Below are 20653 nucleotides of genomic sequence, written 5' to 3' on the forward strand. Positions count from 1 at the left end.
ACAGTTCCACATGGCTAGGGAGGCCTCCAGGAACTTACAATCATGGCAGAAGGGAAAGCAAACACGTCCTTCTTCACATGGTGGCAGTAGAGAGAAGTGCTGAGCGAAAGAGGGACTAACCCCTTATAAAACCGTCAGATCTTGTGAGAACTCACTATCACAACAGCATGAGGGTAACTGTTCCCATGATTCAGTTACCTCCCACTGGGTGCCTCCCACAACACGGGATTATTGGAACTACAAGATGAGATTTTGGTGGGGACACAACAAAACCATATCACCTGGACATCAAACTGCTGTCCTCCTCCAAGTTTTCATACTTTCAGAGAAATTGGTCATGACTTTTCCTGACAAGATTACTTAATTTGCAAAGAGATCATTTATAATTATCATGAATCTTACTGCTTTTGTTTAATGAATATACCTGGGAGTGAGAGAGCTGTGCACTGTGTAAACTGAGGTCCAGCCACCTGTATGTGAAGGCCAGAGGCTTCCCTGCCAGCACCCAGCACCGCTTTGTACATCACAAAGTTTTATTTGTCAAAAAATAGTCGTAACCTCACCATTCAAGGGTGGTTGACTGCTGTTAGCTTTGGATATTGTTCCTTTGTGGCTAGTTATGTCTTTTCAGTATTTAAGAGTGTATTTTCGCAGATCTTACATTTTAAAGAAAATTTTACATATTTGTGATTATACCATGAAATCATTTTGCATTATTTTTTCCACTTGCATTGATGACATAACTTCTAAAAGTTCTTGTCAGAGATATAATGTCCCTTTTTGAAATGAAGAAAGGAACCACAAGGTGCCCTCTCCTTCCCTGCCCTTCCTGATGCTGAGACAAGCCCTCAGTCACTCTGCCTCCTCCTCAGCTCCACTCCTGAGCACAGGCAAGCCCAGCCGTGGCCTGGAAGCGACACTGATGATTGGTATATCTGTGCTGAGTGCTGACTGGATGCTGTGCTGAGCCACTGTGGTGGGTGTCTTGATTCCTGTGACCACCTTGGGAGATCAACATCATGGGATCCACTGAAAAGTCTTGCTGGCTTGCATCAGTCCTGCTCACAGCACCATTTGTAGGTGACGGTCTTCAGGAGTTCTCCACAGTCGTTTTTGAATCTCAGATCCTGAGGAGACCACCTCAGTTCTCTGCTGCTCTCTCTCACTCCTCCTTATTTTCTCTGCCCATCCCTCTGTACTGTGGTCAGTGTGATTGTTTTCAGTTCCATCTTCCAGTTCCCAAATCCTCTCTTCAACTGCCTAATCTCTGTTTAGCCTTCCTATTGAATCTTTAACTTCACTTACTGTATTTTCACTGTCGGACATTCCATGTGGTTCTGTTTCCGACCTGCACTGTGCTCGTGTTCTGCTTCAGCCTTTGTTTCTCGACAGCTTCACAGATGGTTACTCAACACTCTGCATTAGATTGTTCCCGTGTCTGAGACTCTGCTCATTGTTGTCTCTGCTGGTGCCCACTCATGCTGGGCTTCTCCTTGGGTTTTTCATAGTGAACTCATATTCGAGTGGGCTCACTATCTGGAACTCCTGAGGGCCCCTGTTGGGCTGTTTTCTTTCTGGAAGGATTTGCATTAATATATGTGGCTTCCAGGAGTTTTGCACCTAGGACAACACTACTCCCCGAGGGCCATGGCCGAGCTGGATGGAGGATCTCAGGTTGAGGGGACAACCGTGCTGTGGCTGAGGCTCACTGCGGGCTACCCGGCCCTAGTGGCATTGGCATTTTCTAACTGCTTCCCCCTCTATTCCTTCCTCGTCTCTTTTCAGGGATTTCCCTTTACTCTTTTTGGAGTAGCGGTATATTAAAAAGCATGTTTGGGTGGGGCATGGAGGCTCACACCTGTAATACTAGCACTTTGGGAGGTCAAGGTGGGAGGATTGCTTGAGGCCAGGAATTCAAGACCAGCCTGGGCAACAGAATGAGACCCCATCTCTACAAAAAATACACAAAGTAGCTGAGCATGTTGGTGAACTCCTGGAGCCCAGCTACTTAGGAGGCTGACATGGGAGGATTGCTCAAACCCAGGAGGATTGAGGCTGCAGTGAGCCATCATTATGCCACTGTACTCTATCCTGGTGACAGAGCGAGACTGTCAAAAAAAAAAAGTATGTGTATCTCTCTACTGTCTTTAAAATAAATTTTTCCATAAATTTAAAACTGTTTGACAAGGTAAAGTTTACTTTTAAAACAGCTCTACACTTTACCTGCATCCGTGCACTGTCTTGGAGCCTCCCAGAGGCTCTGGTCTAGCCCTACGTGCCCGCAGCCTGTGCCCATCACAGGAGCAGCAATGGCCCATGCCCATCTTCTTTGGCCTCTCAGTGGGCATCACACGCTCCCTGGCCACCTTCTCCTTCAGTCTATTTGGCCTCTGGGACACTCCTCTCTCCTGGTTCTCAAGTTTCAGCTAATTTGGGGGATGTAAATGCTGCATGTATAGAGGTCTTCTAGAGCACTTTGTTTGGCCTGCCAGATTCTGAGAATTGAGTTTTACTCATGAGCGTGACATGAAGTGAAATACCTCCTTCATATTTATGAAGTTTACATTTTATGATTTATCTTTCAGATCTTATTGACAGCATTTCTGATTTTGTGTATGGCCTTGTGGATTTTCTTCTCATAATCTCAAAGGTATAGATTGCCTGTGATATTATTTATTTATTTTAAGACGGAGTCTCACTCTCTCACCCAGGCTGGAGTGTAGAGGCACGATCTCGGCTCATTGCAACCTCCACCTCCTGGGTTCAAGCGATTCTCCTGCCTCAGCCTCCCGAGTAGCTGGGATTATAGGCATCCGCTTCCACGCCCGGCTAATTTTTATATTTTAGTAGAGACGAGGTCTCATCATGTTGACCAGGCTGGTCTCGAACTCCTGACCTCAGGTGATCCACTCACCTCGGCTTCCCAAAGTGCTGGGATTACAGGTGTGAGCCACTGCGCCCAGCCTTCCTGTGATATTATTTAGATTGCAACATGATTGTGGATGATTTATTGCGGGCATAGAAGGAATGACAGCCTTCCAAAATGTGTATGTCAGCACCTGTGACGTGGCTGCCCCAGAGCCTCTGATAAAAACCAGTCCCTGCGGCTGTGGGCCAAGGGCCACATGTTGGCTTGAGGGGTGTGTGCTCTTTCTCCTTCCTGGCCAATGAGAGGACAGTGAAGAGGTGGATGCAGACTGCTGTGTGTTTTCACTACTGGGAAGTGGGTTGGGGGGCAGGACCCTCCGAAGCTGGCCCCAGGTGGTCTCACACAGTGCCTGTCAGGGGCCTTACTTTGGGTGCCAGAGGACAGACTCTGCGGGGGAAGAGGATGCGCGTAGCTGCTGTAGGTCGCAGGGCCAGGGCTGGCAGTGGACCCCGGATGCCCAGGCTGTGTCGGGGCATGGTTGCCCTTGCTGGCAGGCTGGGAGGCAGGGCTGGGGCCCTGTGCCGAGGTTGGGGTGGTCAGACAGGATGTGCAGAATTCCAGTGGGTGTGCCGCTCGTGTTAAAACTCATACAGTGTGTGTCCCGGAGGGCCACACGGTAGGGGCAGCAGCTGGAAGCCCTGGCTCCTTTTCCTTGGTCCCCTCCCCCTTGGGAGGTTCCTCTGGGCCTCACTTGTTTGGACTTTGGCGTGGGGGGGTCTTAAAGCCCCAGTGACCTCCACTTCTCGGGAGTGGCCAGGAGGTACCAGGTTGCCCATCACGGCAGCACCTTCTCGTTCCCTCCCCTGGCCCTGGCAGCCCTCACCTTGGCAGAGAGGAGGACAGAAGTGGGTCCTTGCCAGGCCGTCTGGGAGGTCCCCGCAGGAAGGGTCCCTGCCTAGATAGCAGCAGAGTGCCCGCCCAGGGATCAGATCAAACACGGGTTTGTCCAGCCTCTGGAGCTCCATTCTGCTCACCCCCTCTCACTTCCTGGCATCCGTGTCCCCTGGTGAGCCCGCCTCTTCTGATTCCTCTCCTTCCTGGGCTGAGTCCTGGGCTTGTCCCGCACCTGCCTGACGGCTCTGAGCCCTGGGCCCTTTCTGCCAGTGCAGTGCCAGGTCGCTCTGATCAGGGCTCCCGTTGGGGCCGCCGTGGCTTCCTGTTCTTTTCGGCTTCCTCCTGGCTCAGCTGACTATCTCGAGCTCTCGGCCTCCTCCTGGTCATGCTGGCCTTCCGGTACCGCCTGCCACCCCTCCTTCATAACTTGACTTGTTTGTTCTTGTCCCTGGTGCCTTTAAGCCAGCCACCCTGCTCTCCTCCAGCCCCTTCCACTGTTCCAAGCCCCTTCCTCGGAGGCGTCTCCCCAACCCTCCTGCTGGTGGCCACTCTTGCACTGCTTGGGTGGGCGGGCACCAGATCCGGGGCTTGGCTCTGGGCTTGACTCCTTTGCTGCCACCCCGAGTGGTCATTGCGCCTCTCTAGGCCCTGTTCCACCCCTGTGGGAGGGCAGTGATGCTGGAGAGTGTGAGGGGCGGCGAGTATGGCCCTGGGTGGCGTCACGGCACACGGGCACTGAATGGACTGTTGGTGGCTGCCCCCAAGTGTGGCCCTGGGTGGCGTCACGGCACGTGGGCACTGAGTGGGCTGTTGGTGGCTTCCCCCAGTGTGTGTGTCACTTACAGGGCATGATGCTACTGAAGTTTGTGAAGTTGGTTTCATTGACGCTGTTACTAAGACTGTAATGTCAGACATGTTGGGATCTGTTCTTTTCACATGAAAAGGATGACTTCCTCTTGTTGGGTGTCACCTAGTTTGGGCGGAGTGGGAGCCGTGACTCTTGACTCATTGGGCCGTCTGGCTTTCCCGGGACACCTCCACCTGGAGAGTGCCTCTGAGAACCTCCCAGAGTCTGTCCCTTGTGTTCCTCAGATGGATTTTCGTTTCCTGGAGTTTTGTCATGAGGCTTAATTAACTCATGTCTCTCTCTCTTTTCTTTCAGTCTGCAACTGTGTCTGATGGCGGTAAGTCACAATTTCTGATGTATATATTTTTTATTTTTCATAAAGTTTTCAAATTGTGAAAGTGTATTTGCCATTTGATGCCCTCAGGAAAGACGGGTTGTTTGCCTTTCCCTGTCTCCTTGTGGGCGGGTTCTAGGTGAGTTAATTCTGGGGGTGCTTTCTGTGACACCCAGGTGGCCTCGGCGTGTGTTTTGGAAGCTGTTTGTTAAGAGAGCTGCCGTGGCCCTGAACACCAGTGTGATAGAGCGCTGTGTGTCTGTGGAGCGCACCCACCCGCCTGCCTGTGTCTGACAAGTTAAAACGTGTTTTTGCTCTTCCCTTGTTGTATAACCAGCTTTTAAACCAGCAAGTTAAGATTTCAAAGTGCTTTCTGAATTTGAGCAATTCAGGAAATTTGGGTGAGACCCAGAATTTTCTCAGGAAAAGTATAATAGACGAATTGAGAGTGTGGGATGAAGAGGAATCAAAAACTTACTTTCTGTGTTTAAAGAATTTCGTGCACAGGGATTCTTTTCATGGACTGATTAAAAAGGAAGTAGGCAGGAATGTCTTATTTCACTGAAGATTTCTCTGATGTCATCCTTATCATTTTGGTTCAATGATTTAAAAAAACCTCTCCAAAGTAAGGAGAGTTCCTCCGAAATATTCCTCTTTTCTTCTAACACTCATGACAGTCCGCAGGCTCTCGGGTTTCATCGTCACCTCACGCTTTTGTCCCCACTTCTGTCCCTGAGAGCTGGAATAGGTGCACCTGGCATCGCTGTGGGCCAGGGATGGGCTGAGGCACAGGCTGTGCCACAGAAGCTGCCCAGGGGCCAGTGGGTTTGAGGTGCCACTGTATTTGTGCGTTAAAGAGAAACCAAATGTCGTTCTCTCACTTTCTGTGGTCCTGCAGCTGCTGGCCTCAGTCCTCGGCCTCAGAAAGGGCTGCTGTCCCCAGGTAGGCAGACAGAGCTCAGAGCCCTCGCAGGCCAGCCACTCTGTGGGAAGGCCAGGAGGACCCCAGGTGGGCGGACAGAGCTCAGAGCCCTTGTGGGCCAGCCGCTCTGTAGGAGGAGGAGCATATCTTGGGTTACACACGCACTGGCACCTGAGGCTGAGACCAGAGGGATCCCGACACTCGTGTGGTGGAGATGTATTTTGTAGAATAAAAGGAATTCTATTCCCTATTTTATGTACAATGAAAATCATGTCATTTAATCAGTCTTAAGGTGGAGGGAGGATAAACTTCCTTAATGAAAAGAAACAGGACCCGGAACCAAATCCAGGATAAAGTAACCGGTGTTTTGAATGATCTGTTCATGCTTTCTCTTTCTGCCGTGTTCTCACTTCTCCTTTCTGGCAGAAGACATTCATTTCTTGCAGGCAATTTATACATGAAAGATTTGCCTAATATGTTTAGTTTCACCATATATAATCAGTTTTATTTGCCTCCAAAAGATTGCTTCTGTCAGCAATAGATGCAGGAACCTCACAGTTGTATTCTGTGTCCATTTTACAGTTGTTTAAAAACCTGCACCTCCCAGGGGTGGGAAGTCTCTAGCTCCTCGCCGCGCTGGCTCTGTGTGTTCCTCTGAGGAAGTGTGTCCTGGCCACGTGGAGATCCCCTGGTGCTAGGGCTTTCCACCCCCTGCTCCTCCTTCTCTTCCCAATGTCAGACCCTGGGGCTGCTGGGACAGGCCCGTCCCTCCATGGAGAGTCCCAGTCACAGAGGAGGAGACGGGAGGGAGGAGACAGTCATCAGCACACCCTGAATTTCAGGAACCGCAGTGGGCGGGCTGGATGTGTTGATTTAGTTCCTTTTTGTGTTTTTGTTATTTTTCCATCTTCAGTTTCTTTGCTTATAAGAGTAAAAAGAGCCAGTTATCTTGTTTAACGTGCACATAAGCTCTAGATCGGTGTCACATTCTGCCGTTGTTAGATGTAGGGCACCGAGGCAGAGTGGGGACATCCAGCAGCTCACAGTGGTCTGCAGGTGAGGTGGCCAGACTCAGGCCTGCAGGGGAAAGCCCTGGCTGAGAGGCCCCTCCACCCTGGCTCCTACCCACCCCCCAGCCCTGGGCCTCCACACGCCCAGCCCCATGGTCCTGGAGAGTCCCCGCTCCAGCCCTGGACCCTCCAGCGCCTGCAGCCCCTGCCGCCCCTTCTGGTGCCTCAGGCAGAAAGAGGCCCCCTCCCCCACACCCTGCCCTCCACGGCAGTGACAGGAGCCTGGGCGTGGTGGGGGGCGGGGGTGGTCCCAGGGAAACTCTGGCTGTGTTTCCACACAGAGATGTTTTTGTAGGCTGTGGTCAGTGGGAGACTCAGTGCACTGAGGTGGGCCTGGGAACTCCAGCACCCCAGTGTTTTTATGGGAAAAATGCTCCCCGAGTTCCGAGGAGGGACTGAGGAGTTGGCTTGGGGAGCAATCTGCTCAGCTGGGCTGTCTCTGCCTGGTCATCCTGTCTAGTTTTGGTGATTAATAGATCACTCACTTAGAAATATTTTGTGTTCAACGAGCCGTGCCAGTGAGAGAGTTCGTGTTCATGCCACGGTTTCATTCTGTGACGCGTATCGTGCTTTTATAGCTTAGGCTCTCGCTGGAGAGTTTTAGTTTTGTGGCTCGGTTTTAAGGAAGTTGGACTATGCTATTTTGGCAATCTTTGTCAAGTTGGAGTGTGTTTTTTCACTTTTTCAGAAGAAAGGGGCTGATAATGGCCACCTGTTTGTAGCCAAAGAGTGCCCTCGGGAAAAAGGGTTACGGCTGGTCTCTGGGGGGCACGGCAGGGCTGTGGGTGGGGGCAGGGAGCAGATTCCAGCTGGAGAGAAGGAAGCACATTCTAGCATTATAGAGAGGCTTAGCAGGGGAATGGTCTGCCTTGTGGGAAGTTATTCAGACAGAAGTGTGAGGTCGAGCTGGAGGGAGATGGGGCGTTGTGAAGAAATGAGAAAAGGAAGACGCCCGGTTGCTCCTGGAAAAAGGAACCTCTCACCTCTCCTGGTCTGGCTCTGCACGGAGCTGGAGCCGTGGCCTCACAGAAGCCCGTTCTTGTGCCTTCCTCCGTTGGTCAAGCTCTGTGCCAAGAGGCCTGCCAGGATCCCCTCACCCACTGCAGCCTCCAGAGGTGGATGTTCCCGCTGTGACCACCTCACCTTCTGAAGTCGGGGCGTGGAGACTATCGGGGAGCTCCCAGAGCGCCCACCTCCTCCTGCGTACGGCGTCTGTGCCAGCAGGAAAGCCGGGGAACTGTGCGGCTCTGGCTTTGGGGGATGGTGGCAGGTCCACATGACACCCCACATACATGACCCCGGTGCTCCAGCTGCTTCAGAAACACTCCGTTCTCGCCAGCCTCACCCTGGGGACCCCCGACACGTACTAGTCCCGGTCCTCCATCCCCATGTCCTCCTCATGCCTTGTGCCTCAGCTCTGCCCTGACCCCACTCTGTCCACTCGGCTGCCCCCTACTCGTCCTCCATGCAGACCTCAGTCTTGGCCCTGTCTCTGCAGCCATCCTCCCGCTCCCTTCTCCTGAACGCTGGTGGTTGCCCCCACAGCAGCAGCAGTGATCTGCCCGGCCCCTGCACTGGACCCCTCCACCAGCTCAGAGCCCCTGTCCCCACAGCTATCCTGCGTCCCACCCTGGTCTCCAATGGTGCCTCAGGCACATGCGGTTTCCCTCTTCCCATCCTGACCACCTGCCCCCATCCTGAGCGATGGCCACTGTCAATTTCCTGCCCGTGCTAGGGGCAGTTTCCATCATTTTAATTATTCATCTGTGTTGGTGCTTTTGTCCCCCCAGCTGGTGTGACCTCCACGTGGCAGGTCAGAGTTGTCCCGGCACCCGGCACAGCGGCTGGCACGAGAGCTGTCTGTTGAGTGAATGATCGGGTGTTCAGCAGACATCAGCCAGAGCGTCAGGGCGAGGCTTGGGCGGGGACAGTGGCTTTCAGTGATTTTCCTTTTAGTCGTGAAACCTTCTCAAAAAGCACACACACAGACTGAGTAGAAACAGCACAGAAGCAGAAACTCCTGTGTGACTGGTGTTGGGGGGTGGACCCACTGCCGCCGCCTCCTCCTGGGCTGCTCTGCGCGCCCGCCAGGCTCTTCCAGTGCCTTCACCCACCGCGCGGGCCTTCGGAACTCAGACCTGGCCATGGCCGAAGATTCGGGCTCCACCTGCAGCTCCACAGCTGACAGGCCGATCTCTTGGGGCAAGTCACTTTCTCTCTCCTAGCCTTGTGTCTTCATCTCGCCGTCCTTGTTAGCGAACAGGCACTGAGGCCTGGGGAGCTGTCACAAACGGCTGCCTGTTGGTGGAGGGTTACTGTAATTGCCAGATTAACCTGGGGGACTTTAAACTGCATTCGTCTTTAAAATATAAAGTATAATTGTTGATATTTTTGGCAAATGCCAAAATTTGTATTCTATACAATTTTGAAAGAGAAAGGGGAAAGCTTGAGAGTAGAACCATCAGTACTTACATAGAATTAAGTTGATAAATTTACATTTTCCTCATCAGAAAAACAGTGCAGCCTAATTGCACATTTTCCAAAAATGTTTGCTAAATAGCAGAAACAGAATGTTAATTTGTAATGCGCTATTGTGGGAGTGGTTGTTTTAACCAGAACCCTTTACTTGATTTAATATGTCACATTCTTTTGGTTTGCTTTTGGACTTCAAAATGATGCTCAGAATCACACAGTGTATTTATAGGGTGTGGAATACCGTATTAGTATTTGTAAACAGGAGTCAGACTGGAGATTTTCAGTTTTGGAAGTGTGGAGACTTGATTTCTGCCAGGATGCCTTCCGATGTACTTGTTTCTTTCCAATTCTACAAAATATTTGGAGAGTTTTTATTACTAGTTTTTAATACTGTGAAATTATTTTTTCAAGCAAACACATTCAAAGGTAATAAAACCACTAACCGCATACCTATCTTCCAGAGTTAATGTGTGCTAGCCAGGGGGCCTGTGCCTGAGAATTGACTCAGGGCTGGGGCGACCACAGAAGCCCTTGGTGCCTCTGCGGCTGCATCCCCTCCCCAGAGGCCACACTTGGAAGCAGGCGCCACCCCTTCCCACTCCAAGGGAGTTTCTTAGATTCTTGGGGAAAAGATAAAACAAACCAAGAACTCCTCTCATGCAACCCTAGGCGTGAGAAGCAGTGTCCGCCCTGTTTGGTGGTCTGGAGGCCACGTCAGAGAGGGCTGCCTGGCGTGTTTGCGGGCCTCGTCAGAGAGGGCTGCCTGGGGTGTTTGGGGGCCGCACCAGAGAGGGCTGCCTGGGGTGTTTGGGGGCGTCAGAGAGGGCTGCCTGGGTGCTCCAGGGGAGCACCTGCTCCAGGGAAGCTGCTCCTGCTCAGCTTCTCGGTCTGGGAGGATGTTGACCTGCAAAACTCCACCAAGCCATATGCTCACAATCTGTGCACTTTTCTGTATATCTTAATAGTTTACTAAAATAATTAATATTTTAAATTTCTGGAACTTTTAACCTAAGGACTTTCAAAATGGTCTGAAAATGTTAATAGATTTGCTCTCAGGAGAATATGTATGAAGTTTGCAGAAAGAAAGCATTATGTAGATTGGATTGAAAATCAGATTGGCCAAAATGATTTAAGGAAAAGGTCTAGAAGTAGATCCTGAGTGTGGGGAGAGCTCAAGGGCTTTTCTCAGGGACAGGACCTGTGCAGTTTTATGCAGTTGAGGAAGAGCCTTCCCCTACCCCCAGGCTAGATAGACTGTGGGAAGAGATCCCCTCTGGGCATACCACCTAACAGAAAGCTTTTAAGACTTTCTCCTTATTGTCAGTTTTCAGCAGTTTGATTATGATGAGTCTCAGGTTGGTTTTTCTGTGTCTGTTGTGTTTGGGATTTGTTGGGGTTCAGGTATTTTTTTCATTGTTTCCCACTTTTGAGACTCTAATTATGCAAGCATGTTAGGCCACCTAGTTTTCCCTTCAGCTCATGGAGGCCGTTTCATGTTCAGGCTTCTGTGTCGCCTGCATGCTTGCCATTTCATTGTTTCTCTTGCTCTATCCTGCAGTTCACTGATCTGTCACTGTAGCGTCAGATATGCAGCTCATTCCCTCCTGTGGTGGAATTCCTGCCGATCAGCCTGTCATCTCAGAGACTGTGTTTTCATCTTTAGCAGTTCCTTCTGTTTTTTTCATTTCTTTCTACTGATTCTCTTCACGCTTTGCTTTAAAGCCCCAAAAATGTTGGCTGGATGCAGTGGCTCATGCCTGTAATCCCAGCACTTTGGGAGGCTGAGGTGGGCGGATCAGCTGAGGTCAGGAGTTCAAGACCACCCCGGCCAACATGGTGAAACCCCGTGTCTAATACAAATATAAAAATAGCTGGGCATGGTGGCAGATTCCTGTAATCCCAGCTACTCGGGAGGCTGAGGCAGGAGAATCTCTTGAATTCAGGAGGCAGAGGTTGTAGTGAGCTGAGATCGTGCCACTGCACTCCAGCCTGGGGGCAGAGTGAGACTGTCTCAAAAAAAAAAAAAAAAGAAAAGAAAAGAAAAAGAAAACAAAAACAAAAAACCCAAAAATGTTTGTATATTTGTAAGACATGTAAAGCCCTTAGATGCCAGTGCTATCATCTCTGTCTTTCTGGGTCCCTTTATTGACTGACTTTTCTCCTGGTTATGGGTTACATTTTTCTGAGTATTCATTTGTCTGGCAGTTCTTGACTGAGTGCTGAATTTTGTTGCCTTCCTTTAAAAAATACAGAGGTTTGTAAAGCTACATTTGGGGACTCCTCTAAAAGCTGGGGATTCACCCAGAACTGGCTGGAACTCGGGAACCCCCTGACCCTGTGTGAGTTCTGGCAGCTGTTCCCGCCGCAGCCCCCGGCTGATCTTTGCCTGCCTCATGGGGTCTCGGCTGTGCACGCACAGCTTAGAACTCAGCTACAGGTGGAGGCTCCTGTGAGGTCCCTGGGCACCTTCCCTGCTAGGTCTCTCCTGCACCTGCAGCTCCAGCCACCCTGGCCTTCCCTGATTCCGACCTGTCTCCTCAGCTCTGGACGGTGGTTCTACCTGGGCCCCACCTTGTGCTGTGGTTCATGGAGTGCCTCTGGGCAGACAGCTCTGGGTGGTCACAGGGCTCACCTCATTAATTTTTTCATCAGGAATTACACCCCTTCTGGTGACTGTGGTCCAATTTTGGGAACTGTTGCTTCACGTATTTTGCTTTTCTTTTTTCTGTCTTTTCCTGCACGTTCTGATGCTCTGCGTATTTTGTCTACTATTCTGCTGTCTGGCAGGAGGGGAAGGCCTGTCCCAGGTGCTCTGCCACAGCAGATAGAGTTCTGTGATATAATTTTTTTCACCTTGTGGGAAAGGTGTTCTTTGTTCTGTAAAGTTCAGAACAAAACTCAGGTCATGACGGCACCTTGTACAAAGAGCTTCACTGATTTCCCAAAAGCTGCCTCACAACCCAGAAGAGCAGGTTCTCCTCTCCCCAGGCCCATCCCTGGAGCATCTGAGGCCAGCACCATGCTGGGTCTATGGGGAAATGGCTGGAATTTGGGGAGGAAGCTGCCCAGCCCAGGTTGGACTTGGCCTGGCTGGCTCCCCAGGTGAGGTGCAGAGACCAAGCCTCTGCCCGGCCCCCAGAGCACCTGCGACTGACCCTTCCGCTTCGCCGGCATCTCTCTGAACGTGGTGCCCTTCCACGGCATTTTATCCGTCTGCTCCTTCAGCACATCTTTTTTTTTTTCTTTTTTGAGACAGAGTCTCGCTCTGTCACCCAGGCTAGAATACAGTGGTGCAATCTTGACTCACTACAACCTCTGCCTCTTTTGGGTTCAAGTGATTCTTGTGCCTCAGTCTCTCAAGTAGCTGGGATTGCAGATGTACACCACCACGCCTGGCTAATTTTTGTATTTTTAGTAGAGATGGTGTTTCACCATGTTGCCCAGGCTGGTCTCGAACTCCTGACCTCAGGTGATAGACCCACCTTGGCCTCCCAAAGTGCTGGGATTACAGGCGTGAGCTGCCATGCTCAGCCGAATATGTGAAATGTAAATAACAAATCTAGAAAGGAATGTAGGTAACAAATATCTAATGAGAATACTCTATTAGGAATTGCATTTTATATTAAATGATACTGATGTAGAAAGGTGGCTCTATTCTGCTCACATTTCATGACACTATTTAAACACTTCAGATGCATTTTTGTTGCAATTGTTTTTCAAGTAATGAAAACTTTTTATTGAAGAATAGCTTACACGCTGAAAAGTACATACACCATCAATAAGCAATTTGAGAGATTTTCACAGAATGAACACATGTGTGTTATCAGCACTCGGACCAAGAGACAGAACATTACCAGCAACCCAAGCGCCCCTGCAGGCCCTCAGTCACCAGCTCCGGAAGGGACCTCTCACCCGACGGCTGTTGCCTGTTTTCAAACTTAAAAAAAAAAGAAGACTGACTGGGCACAGTGGTTTACATCTGTAATCCCAGCACTTTGGGAGGCCGAGACAGGTGGATTCCTTGAGGCCAAGAGTTCAAGACCAGCCTGACCTATATGGGAAAACCCCGTCTCTACCAAAAATACAAAAAAAAAAAAAAAATTAGCTGGATGTGGTGGCGCATGCCTGTAATCCCAGCTACTAGGGTAGCTGAGGCAGGAGAATCTCTTGAACCTGGGAGGTGAAGGTTGTAGTAGGCAGAGGTTGCAGTGAGCAGAGTTTGTGCCACTGCGCTCCAGCCTGGGTAACAGAGTGAGAGTCCATCTAAAAAAAAAAAAAAAAAGACTCAACGCAGCGTATGCTGTTTAGTGTCTAGCTTCCTTTATTTAACATAGGATGGTGCATTTTGCTCCTGTGAGTCTATCAGGAGCTGTTTACTCTCCTGGCTGTGGACTGTCCATGGTGCAAATATGGCATTGTTCCTCCATTCTTCTCTTGATGACATCGTGTTGGTTCTGACTTTTGGCCATTACAGATGATGCCATATAACATGCTTGTACAGGTCTTTTGGGTGGGCATCTGCATACATTTCTGCTCTGATAGTCTGGGGGTTTGTATATATTCACCTATAGTAAATACTGCCAATTTCCAAATGATTTTTACAGTGTCCACATTGACCAGCAGTATATAAGATTTCTAGGTGTTCGACATCCTCTCAACACTTTCCCTGTAGCCACATACATAGGGCTTTAATTGTATTAATAGTTTTAGTTCTCAGTCCCTTGATGACTATGAATTGATCACCTTTTCATATATTTTTGGCCCTTTGAATATCTTATTTTGTGAAGTGCTTGTTCAAGACTTTTGCTTATTTTTCTGTTAGGTTATCTGCCTTTCCTTATTGATTTATAGAATATTTTAAAAATATATTCTGGAAATGATTTTATGGTGGATTTACGTATAGTTTTCCCTTAGTATCTCTAGGGAATCGGTTCCAAGACCCCTTGAGGATACCAAAATCTGCAGATACTTGAGTCCCTGATATAAAATGGTGTAGCGTTTGCATATAACCTACCCATACCTTCCTGGGTACTTTAAATCATTTCTAGATTACTGATAACAGCTAATACAATGTAAATGGTATGTAAACAGTTGTTATACTATATTGTTTTTATTTGTATTTTTTGTTGTATTGTTATTTTTTTTCCATTAATTTTTTTTCCAAATATTTTCCCAAATATTTTCCGTCCACAGTTGGTTGAATCTGTGGATGCAGAACTGTGGGTGCAGAGGGCTGGCTGTATTAGATATACCTTGTGTTTTGGATTTATGTGTTTATGATAGATTTATGTATGTAGTTAAGCCTTTCTATACCTTACCTGTTCATTCTCTTAGTGGTATCTTGTGATGACTGAAAGTTCTTAATATAATCCAGTTTATCATTTTTCCCCTTAGGATAATGCTTATGTCCCTTTAGAGCAGGCTTTGCCCTTCCCAAGACCATGAAAGTAAATCTGTTTTGTTTTATCTTCAACATTTAAATCTCTGATTCATCTGGAATTGATGTTTTTGTTTATGGTGTGAGGTAGGGGTAAGATTCATTTTTTCTATGTGGTATTCAGTTGTCCCAGCTCCATGTAATGAAAAGACAATCCTTCCCAATAACTTGAAGCAACACCTGTATCAGGTAATCATATATTTGTGGGTCTGTTTCTGGCCTCTGTATTCTGTTCCATTGGTCTGTTTGTCTATCATTGGATCAGGACTTCATGTCGTAATTCTTGTCCCTGGCATTTGGATATCTAGTGCTATAGTCTTCATTTTGCTTGTCTTTAAGATTGCCTTGGTTATTCCTGGCCCTTGCATTTCCTTATATATTTTGGAGGCAATTTTCAAGTCACTGGCAGCTTTCCAGAGTCATCTTCACTTTTGTCCAAGCTGGTTGAGACATAGCATTTCTGTAATCTGTGTTGATGCTTTTCCTGGAAATGTTATCACAAGCCACATGCAGCCATTGACATTTGGACAATTGGGGTTTTTTTTTTTAATTGCTGTAATTATACATATGTGATCTTCAATATGTAGTTACTCATTCTTGGTCTCAAAGTCTTGAGACCATTCCTCCCAGGAATAAATACTAAATCTGGCTTGGTTTGCCTTTTAAAAAACCATCTCTTCTGGATGAATGACCTCTATAAGTATCTAACACCAGCATTAATGGAGATGATTTCAGGCTAATGCATCACGCTCAAATAGACTCTTGCTCAAAAGAAGGTGAGGGAGCAGCCTGGGACACACAAGACCTTGCAAGGACTTGAGAAAAAAGGGACTGGTTGCATCAGAGAAGCCAGTGGGAAGCCCCTGTGTGCCTCTGGGTGCCGAGGTGGGCTGTGGTGGGATGCCACACTGGCTGCGATAGAAGAAGAAGGAGCTGTGCAAGTGCGTGGCCGGGCCAGAGCCCACCCTGTGGTCAGGATGGCCGAGCAGAGCTGAGACCTGACAGATGGGTGAGGATTAACCCTCATATGAGTTTGGGAAGACAGGAAGAACCAGGAAAAAGCTGAGATGGCAGCCAGGGGGTTGTGAGGAACCCAAGAGAGAGTAGTCATGTGTGCACATGTCCATGGGGGGAGCAGTGGAACGACGTGAGAGGGGTCCCAAGACTAACCTCAGGGTTTTGCCTCAGGCAGCTCGGAGGATGAGGGTGTTTGCAGAGATGGGGAAGACTAGGGTGGGAGGAGCAGATGGGGGGTGATAACCAAGAATTCTGCTTTGGACATGGGATTTTTGAGATGTTTATTCAAAATCTATTGGAGATATTGTGTAGACAGTTGGATAAATGAGTACAGAATGCAGAAAAGTGGTTGGGCTTGAAAATAGAAATTTGGGAGTCATCAGCGTTTCAATGAAACTCATTGGCTTGGTAAACTTGAGTAATTATAGATCATGCAGAAAAGGCGAGTCTCAAACCCATAAGACACATGGGAAACCAGAAGATGCTGAAGATGTGGTTTGAGAGGCAATAGGACATAGAACAATTAAGAGTATGGCCTCTGGAGCCAAATTATTTAGGTTTACATCCTAATTCTGCTACTTCCTAGCTGTGGGTCTCATTTCTCTCATCTGTAAAATGGAATAATAGTAGGACCCATTACTTACAGACTTCTTACGGGAAGTAAATGATTTAATATATGTGAAGTACATCGGACAATACCTGGTACATAATAAGGAGTTATATAAATGATAACTGCCATTATTTATAATGGCATTTTAATTGCATTTTCAATATAATTGACCACTGGAAGTGAATAAAATTATTTAGAGGGACTGGGTAGAGAAAATAAGCCAGGAGGTCCTGAAGAAGCTTACAAGATCAACAAGAGAAAGAGCATCAGAGGAGAAAAACTCTCCACTTTGATTGTTAAAAACCCAATTTTAAAATAAGCGATGTTGAACCGGGCACGGTGGTGCACACCTATAATCCTAGCTGTGGATTACAGGGAATGCGTGGGAAGCTGAGGCGGGAGGCTCACTTGAGGCCAAAAGTTTGAGACCAGCCTGGGCAATATAGTTTGACTCCTTCTGAAAACAAACAAACAAACAAACAAACAATAAGTGACAAAAGTTTGAAAACAACTAAATGAGAGGATATAACAAGCAATATTAAGAAAAAGGAGAAGTGGCATAACAATATTAAGATCAGACAAAGTGAAAAAGCAATAAAAAGAACAAAGAAGACAGTGTGCACCAAAAGTAGCATGAGATTTGCAGAGCTGAAGTAAATGGCACGGTATCAACATGGGTAAGTACTCCGAGGGGGAATTATTATACACCTTTTTCAGAAACCGAGAGATCAAGCTGATAAAAAAAAATAGTAAGATTACAAAGTATGTGAATGGAAAAATGAACAAATTAAATCAAACAGACACATAGAGAGCTTTGTACCCAATGGAAAATACACTTTTTTTCTAAAGTACGTGGAACATTTACCAAAGTTGTGGCATACAATATGCCACACATGCAGTTGCTACAAATTTAAAAAAATTATAGCATACAGAGAATAGCTCCTGACAGCAGTGTATTTGAATAGAAGTCGATCATAAAATGATAATAAAAAAGAATTCATACATTTTAAAGTTTAAAACCATACTTCTCAGTAATCCATGGGTCAAGGAAGAAATTAAAATGGGAATTATCATACAGTTTAGAACCATTTATGGTTCTATACTACACATCATCACCAGTAGAATATAATCAAAGTGATTTTCAGTGAAAAAATTGTAGCATTAAATGTATATATTAGAAAAAAAGTTTGAAAATATAGGAAATAAGTTTTCAACAGAAGCAAGTAGGGAAAAAAGGGAATGCAAATTAAGGAAATGAAGATAAAATGCAGAAATTATCAAAATAGAAAAAACCAAGCAGTATGCAACTAAAAGTATGAACAAAAGTATAATCAAGAAAAAGAGGGAGGCCAGGCACAGTGGCTTATGCCTGTAATCTCAGCACTTTGGGAGGCTGACGCAGGAGGATCACTTGGGCCCAGGAATTTGAGACCAGCCTGGACAAAACACCATCTCTACAAAAAAAGAAAAAGAGGAAGAGGACAAAGATAACATCAAGAATGAAAGACAGGTCCTAAGTACAGTAGAGACTAAGAAATAACACTATAGGACAATTCCATGAACAACTTTATAGTGTACATTTGATTAACCGGACAATCTTTAGGAAAATATAAATGATCAGAGTTGGCCTAAGAAGAAGTAGAAACTGATTAGATAAATCAACATAGGCAAAAATGATTTGGAAGTCAAAGATCAAACCCCCCATAGGCACCATGCCCAAACCAATATACAGATGAGTATATCAGTCAGCTTAGGCTAAGTAATATTGCAATAACAAATAACACCAAAAATCCTGGTGGGTTTAACCAAGCAGAAGTTCATTTCTTACACTACATTACATGCCTACTGCAGTTTGGCTTTGTTTTTCTTCTGAGTGTTTTCCTCCAGGAGCCAGGCTATTGGAGCGCTTCCTAAATGGGGCACTGCAGGCCTTGTGGCCGAGGGAAAAGACGGCAGGGCAGAATCAGGTCATGGCTCTCAGCCATACTGTTTCACATTCATTGGCCAAAGCATAACACATGGTTTGCCTGACGTCAGTACACAGGGCTTGAATGATCTTCCACAAGGAGGGGCAACAAACATTTCCAACTTAATATTGTCTTTACACAGGGCATAGAAGATGGGAAGCTTCTCACCTCAGTTTGCAAAACTGGCATATTCCTGATACCAATATTGGAGAAAGATGGCACAGGAAAATTGAATTATTGGCCAGTTTCACTTATGAGTAAATATAGAAGTTTCTAAATAAAATATTAGCAAATCAAATCCAGTAGCATTTTTTAATGCATCCTTGTGAAGTTTGGTTTACACAAGAAATGCAAAGATAGTTCACCATTAGGGAATTTTCCATTCATCCCACCGTTCATTCAACAGTGATTTTTGTGGGGCTCTCACTTTTCTTCAAAAAACTCTTCTAGGAACTAGGGATACATTGGTGAACAAAACAACGGATTGTGTTACATTAATAGATTAAAGGAGGAAAATCGTATTATTACCACACTGGAGGCCAAAGGAGCATCTAATAGAATTACTGATAAAAAGCACTCATTCCTTTTTTAAAAAGTTATACTTCATAGAATACATGAATGTACTCTATTAATTATTATATATTATATAATATATATTCTATTAGTAATAGTATTAGTTTTAGTAATACTAACTACTAGCTAGTATTACTATTAGAATTAGTATTAGTATTAGTAATACTAATTACTAATTAGTATTAGTATTAGTAATACTAATTACTAATTAGTATTAGTAATACTCATTAGTATTAATAATTAGTAATAGAATATATATGATAATGAATAGAAAAAGCACTCATTCCTTTTTTACAAAGTTATAGTTAATAGAATACATATAATAATAATGTATACTATTAGTAATAGTATATATATTAGAAGAATTCCTATTAGAGCCAGGAATAGGCAAGGATGTTCTCTATCTCAGCAACTGTTTTAACATTGTATTGAGATTCTGGCCAGCACTACATGGCAAGAAAAAAATATTAAACTTGGGAAGAAACAAGATAATCATCATTTACAAATAATATTATTATCTAACTATTATACAAAACCGAAAGCATAGCCCATGGCCAGGCCCAACTTTTAAACCTGGCAGAGTTCAGTGAGATCAACCCTGGCGGCTTTCCTAAGCAAAACACATGATTTCCATGGGAGCATATGTATGTTGGTAAAAATGTTTTAAAAATTGGACAGACCAACACCAAATTAATAAGATGGATTATCTTTGGGGAGGGGGTATAGGACCAGAATTTCAAGTGATAAGCTCAATAGGGATTTTAGATTTATATTTACATTTTTTCAAGGAAGAAAATATTTTATGAATTATGCATTATAATGTCAGTTTATATCCCTTTCAGCCTGTAGTCTCTCATTAGCTGTTACTTGGGACAAGCGATCCACTTAGTCAGACGATGTTATTGGATGCCTAGGATGTGCCTCGCACTGTTTGTCACAGTGTTCCTTTCATGTCAGCATAGATGCATAGTTATTATCCCAGCTTTATAGGAAAGTTAAGTAACTCGTAAGTTACTTGGTGAGGAGGGGAGTTCTCACGCTGTCCCTGTGAAGTCCGAGCATGGTTTTTACTGCGGTTTTACAGTGGGGGGAGTGTCTTGCCCAGTGAGGAAGGAGCGGAGCTCTGAGTCAGATCCAAACAGTGTGACTCTGGAACCATGCCGTGAACCGGCACACTGTGGACTAGGTAACACCAGGCTGAGGATCCACCTCCTCGAATACAGCTTGCCAGAGAGCAGACATCCCGTCAGCACCTGTGAATCGTGAGAAGGAGGCGGTGGCCTCATTTACCGCATGCTCACCTTAAACTTGCCCACCCGGTTTTAGGAAGAGAATGGGCGGAATGGCTGGGTTCCCCATGGAGGAGAGCCCTGCCTCAGCCTCGTCTCTTGCTGCGTAAAAGTCCAGGGCTTTGCAGAGCCTCTCCACAGTCAGCAAGGAGAAGCAGTCTCCAGAGGTGGCCCCCTGAGCCCCAGCTCCACCCCTGGGAAGGGGCCAGACCACAGGCAGCAGGCCCTGGAGCCCGTGAGCGCTGCCTACCTCCCTGGGCCAGTGGACATGGGACCAGCATGGTGACCAGATTTTTGGAACCCCGGTTTAGGACAAATGACTTTTTAAGTTTGATTGTTTGATATCAGA

General features: G+C 46.6%; 1 protein-coding gene across 5 annotated transcripts in view; it reads left to right on the forward strand.

Annotated features, from left to right (window-relative positions):
• The window catches only part of RGS12 (regulator of G protein signaling 12), a 148109-nt gene that overhangs the window by 89039 nt on the left and 38417 nt on the right, over positions 1-20653 (forward strand). For all 5 annotated transcript variants that reach the window (XM_055384414.2, XM_055384418.2, XM_055384416.2 and 2 more), the window contains one exon: positions 4926-4947. In XM_055384414.2, coding sequence (XP_055240389.2) covers positions 4926-4947 — 22 coding nt within the window. The remainder of the gene's footprint in view (positions 1-4925; positions 4948-20653) is intronic.

This window comes from Gorilla gorilla, chromosome 3 (genome assembly GCF_029281585.2).
Source record: "Gorilla gorilla gorilla isolate KB3781 chromosome 3, NHGRI_mGorGor1-v2.1_pri, whole genome shotgun sequence".
NCBI lineage: Eukaryota > Metazoa > Chordata > Mammalia > Primates > Hominidae > Gorilla > Gorilla gorilla.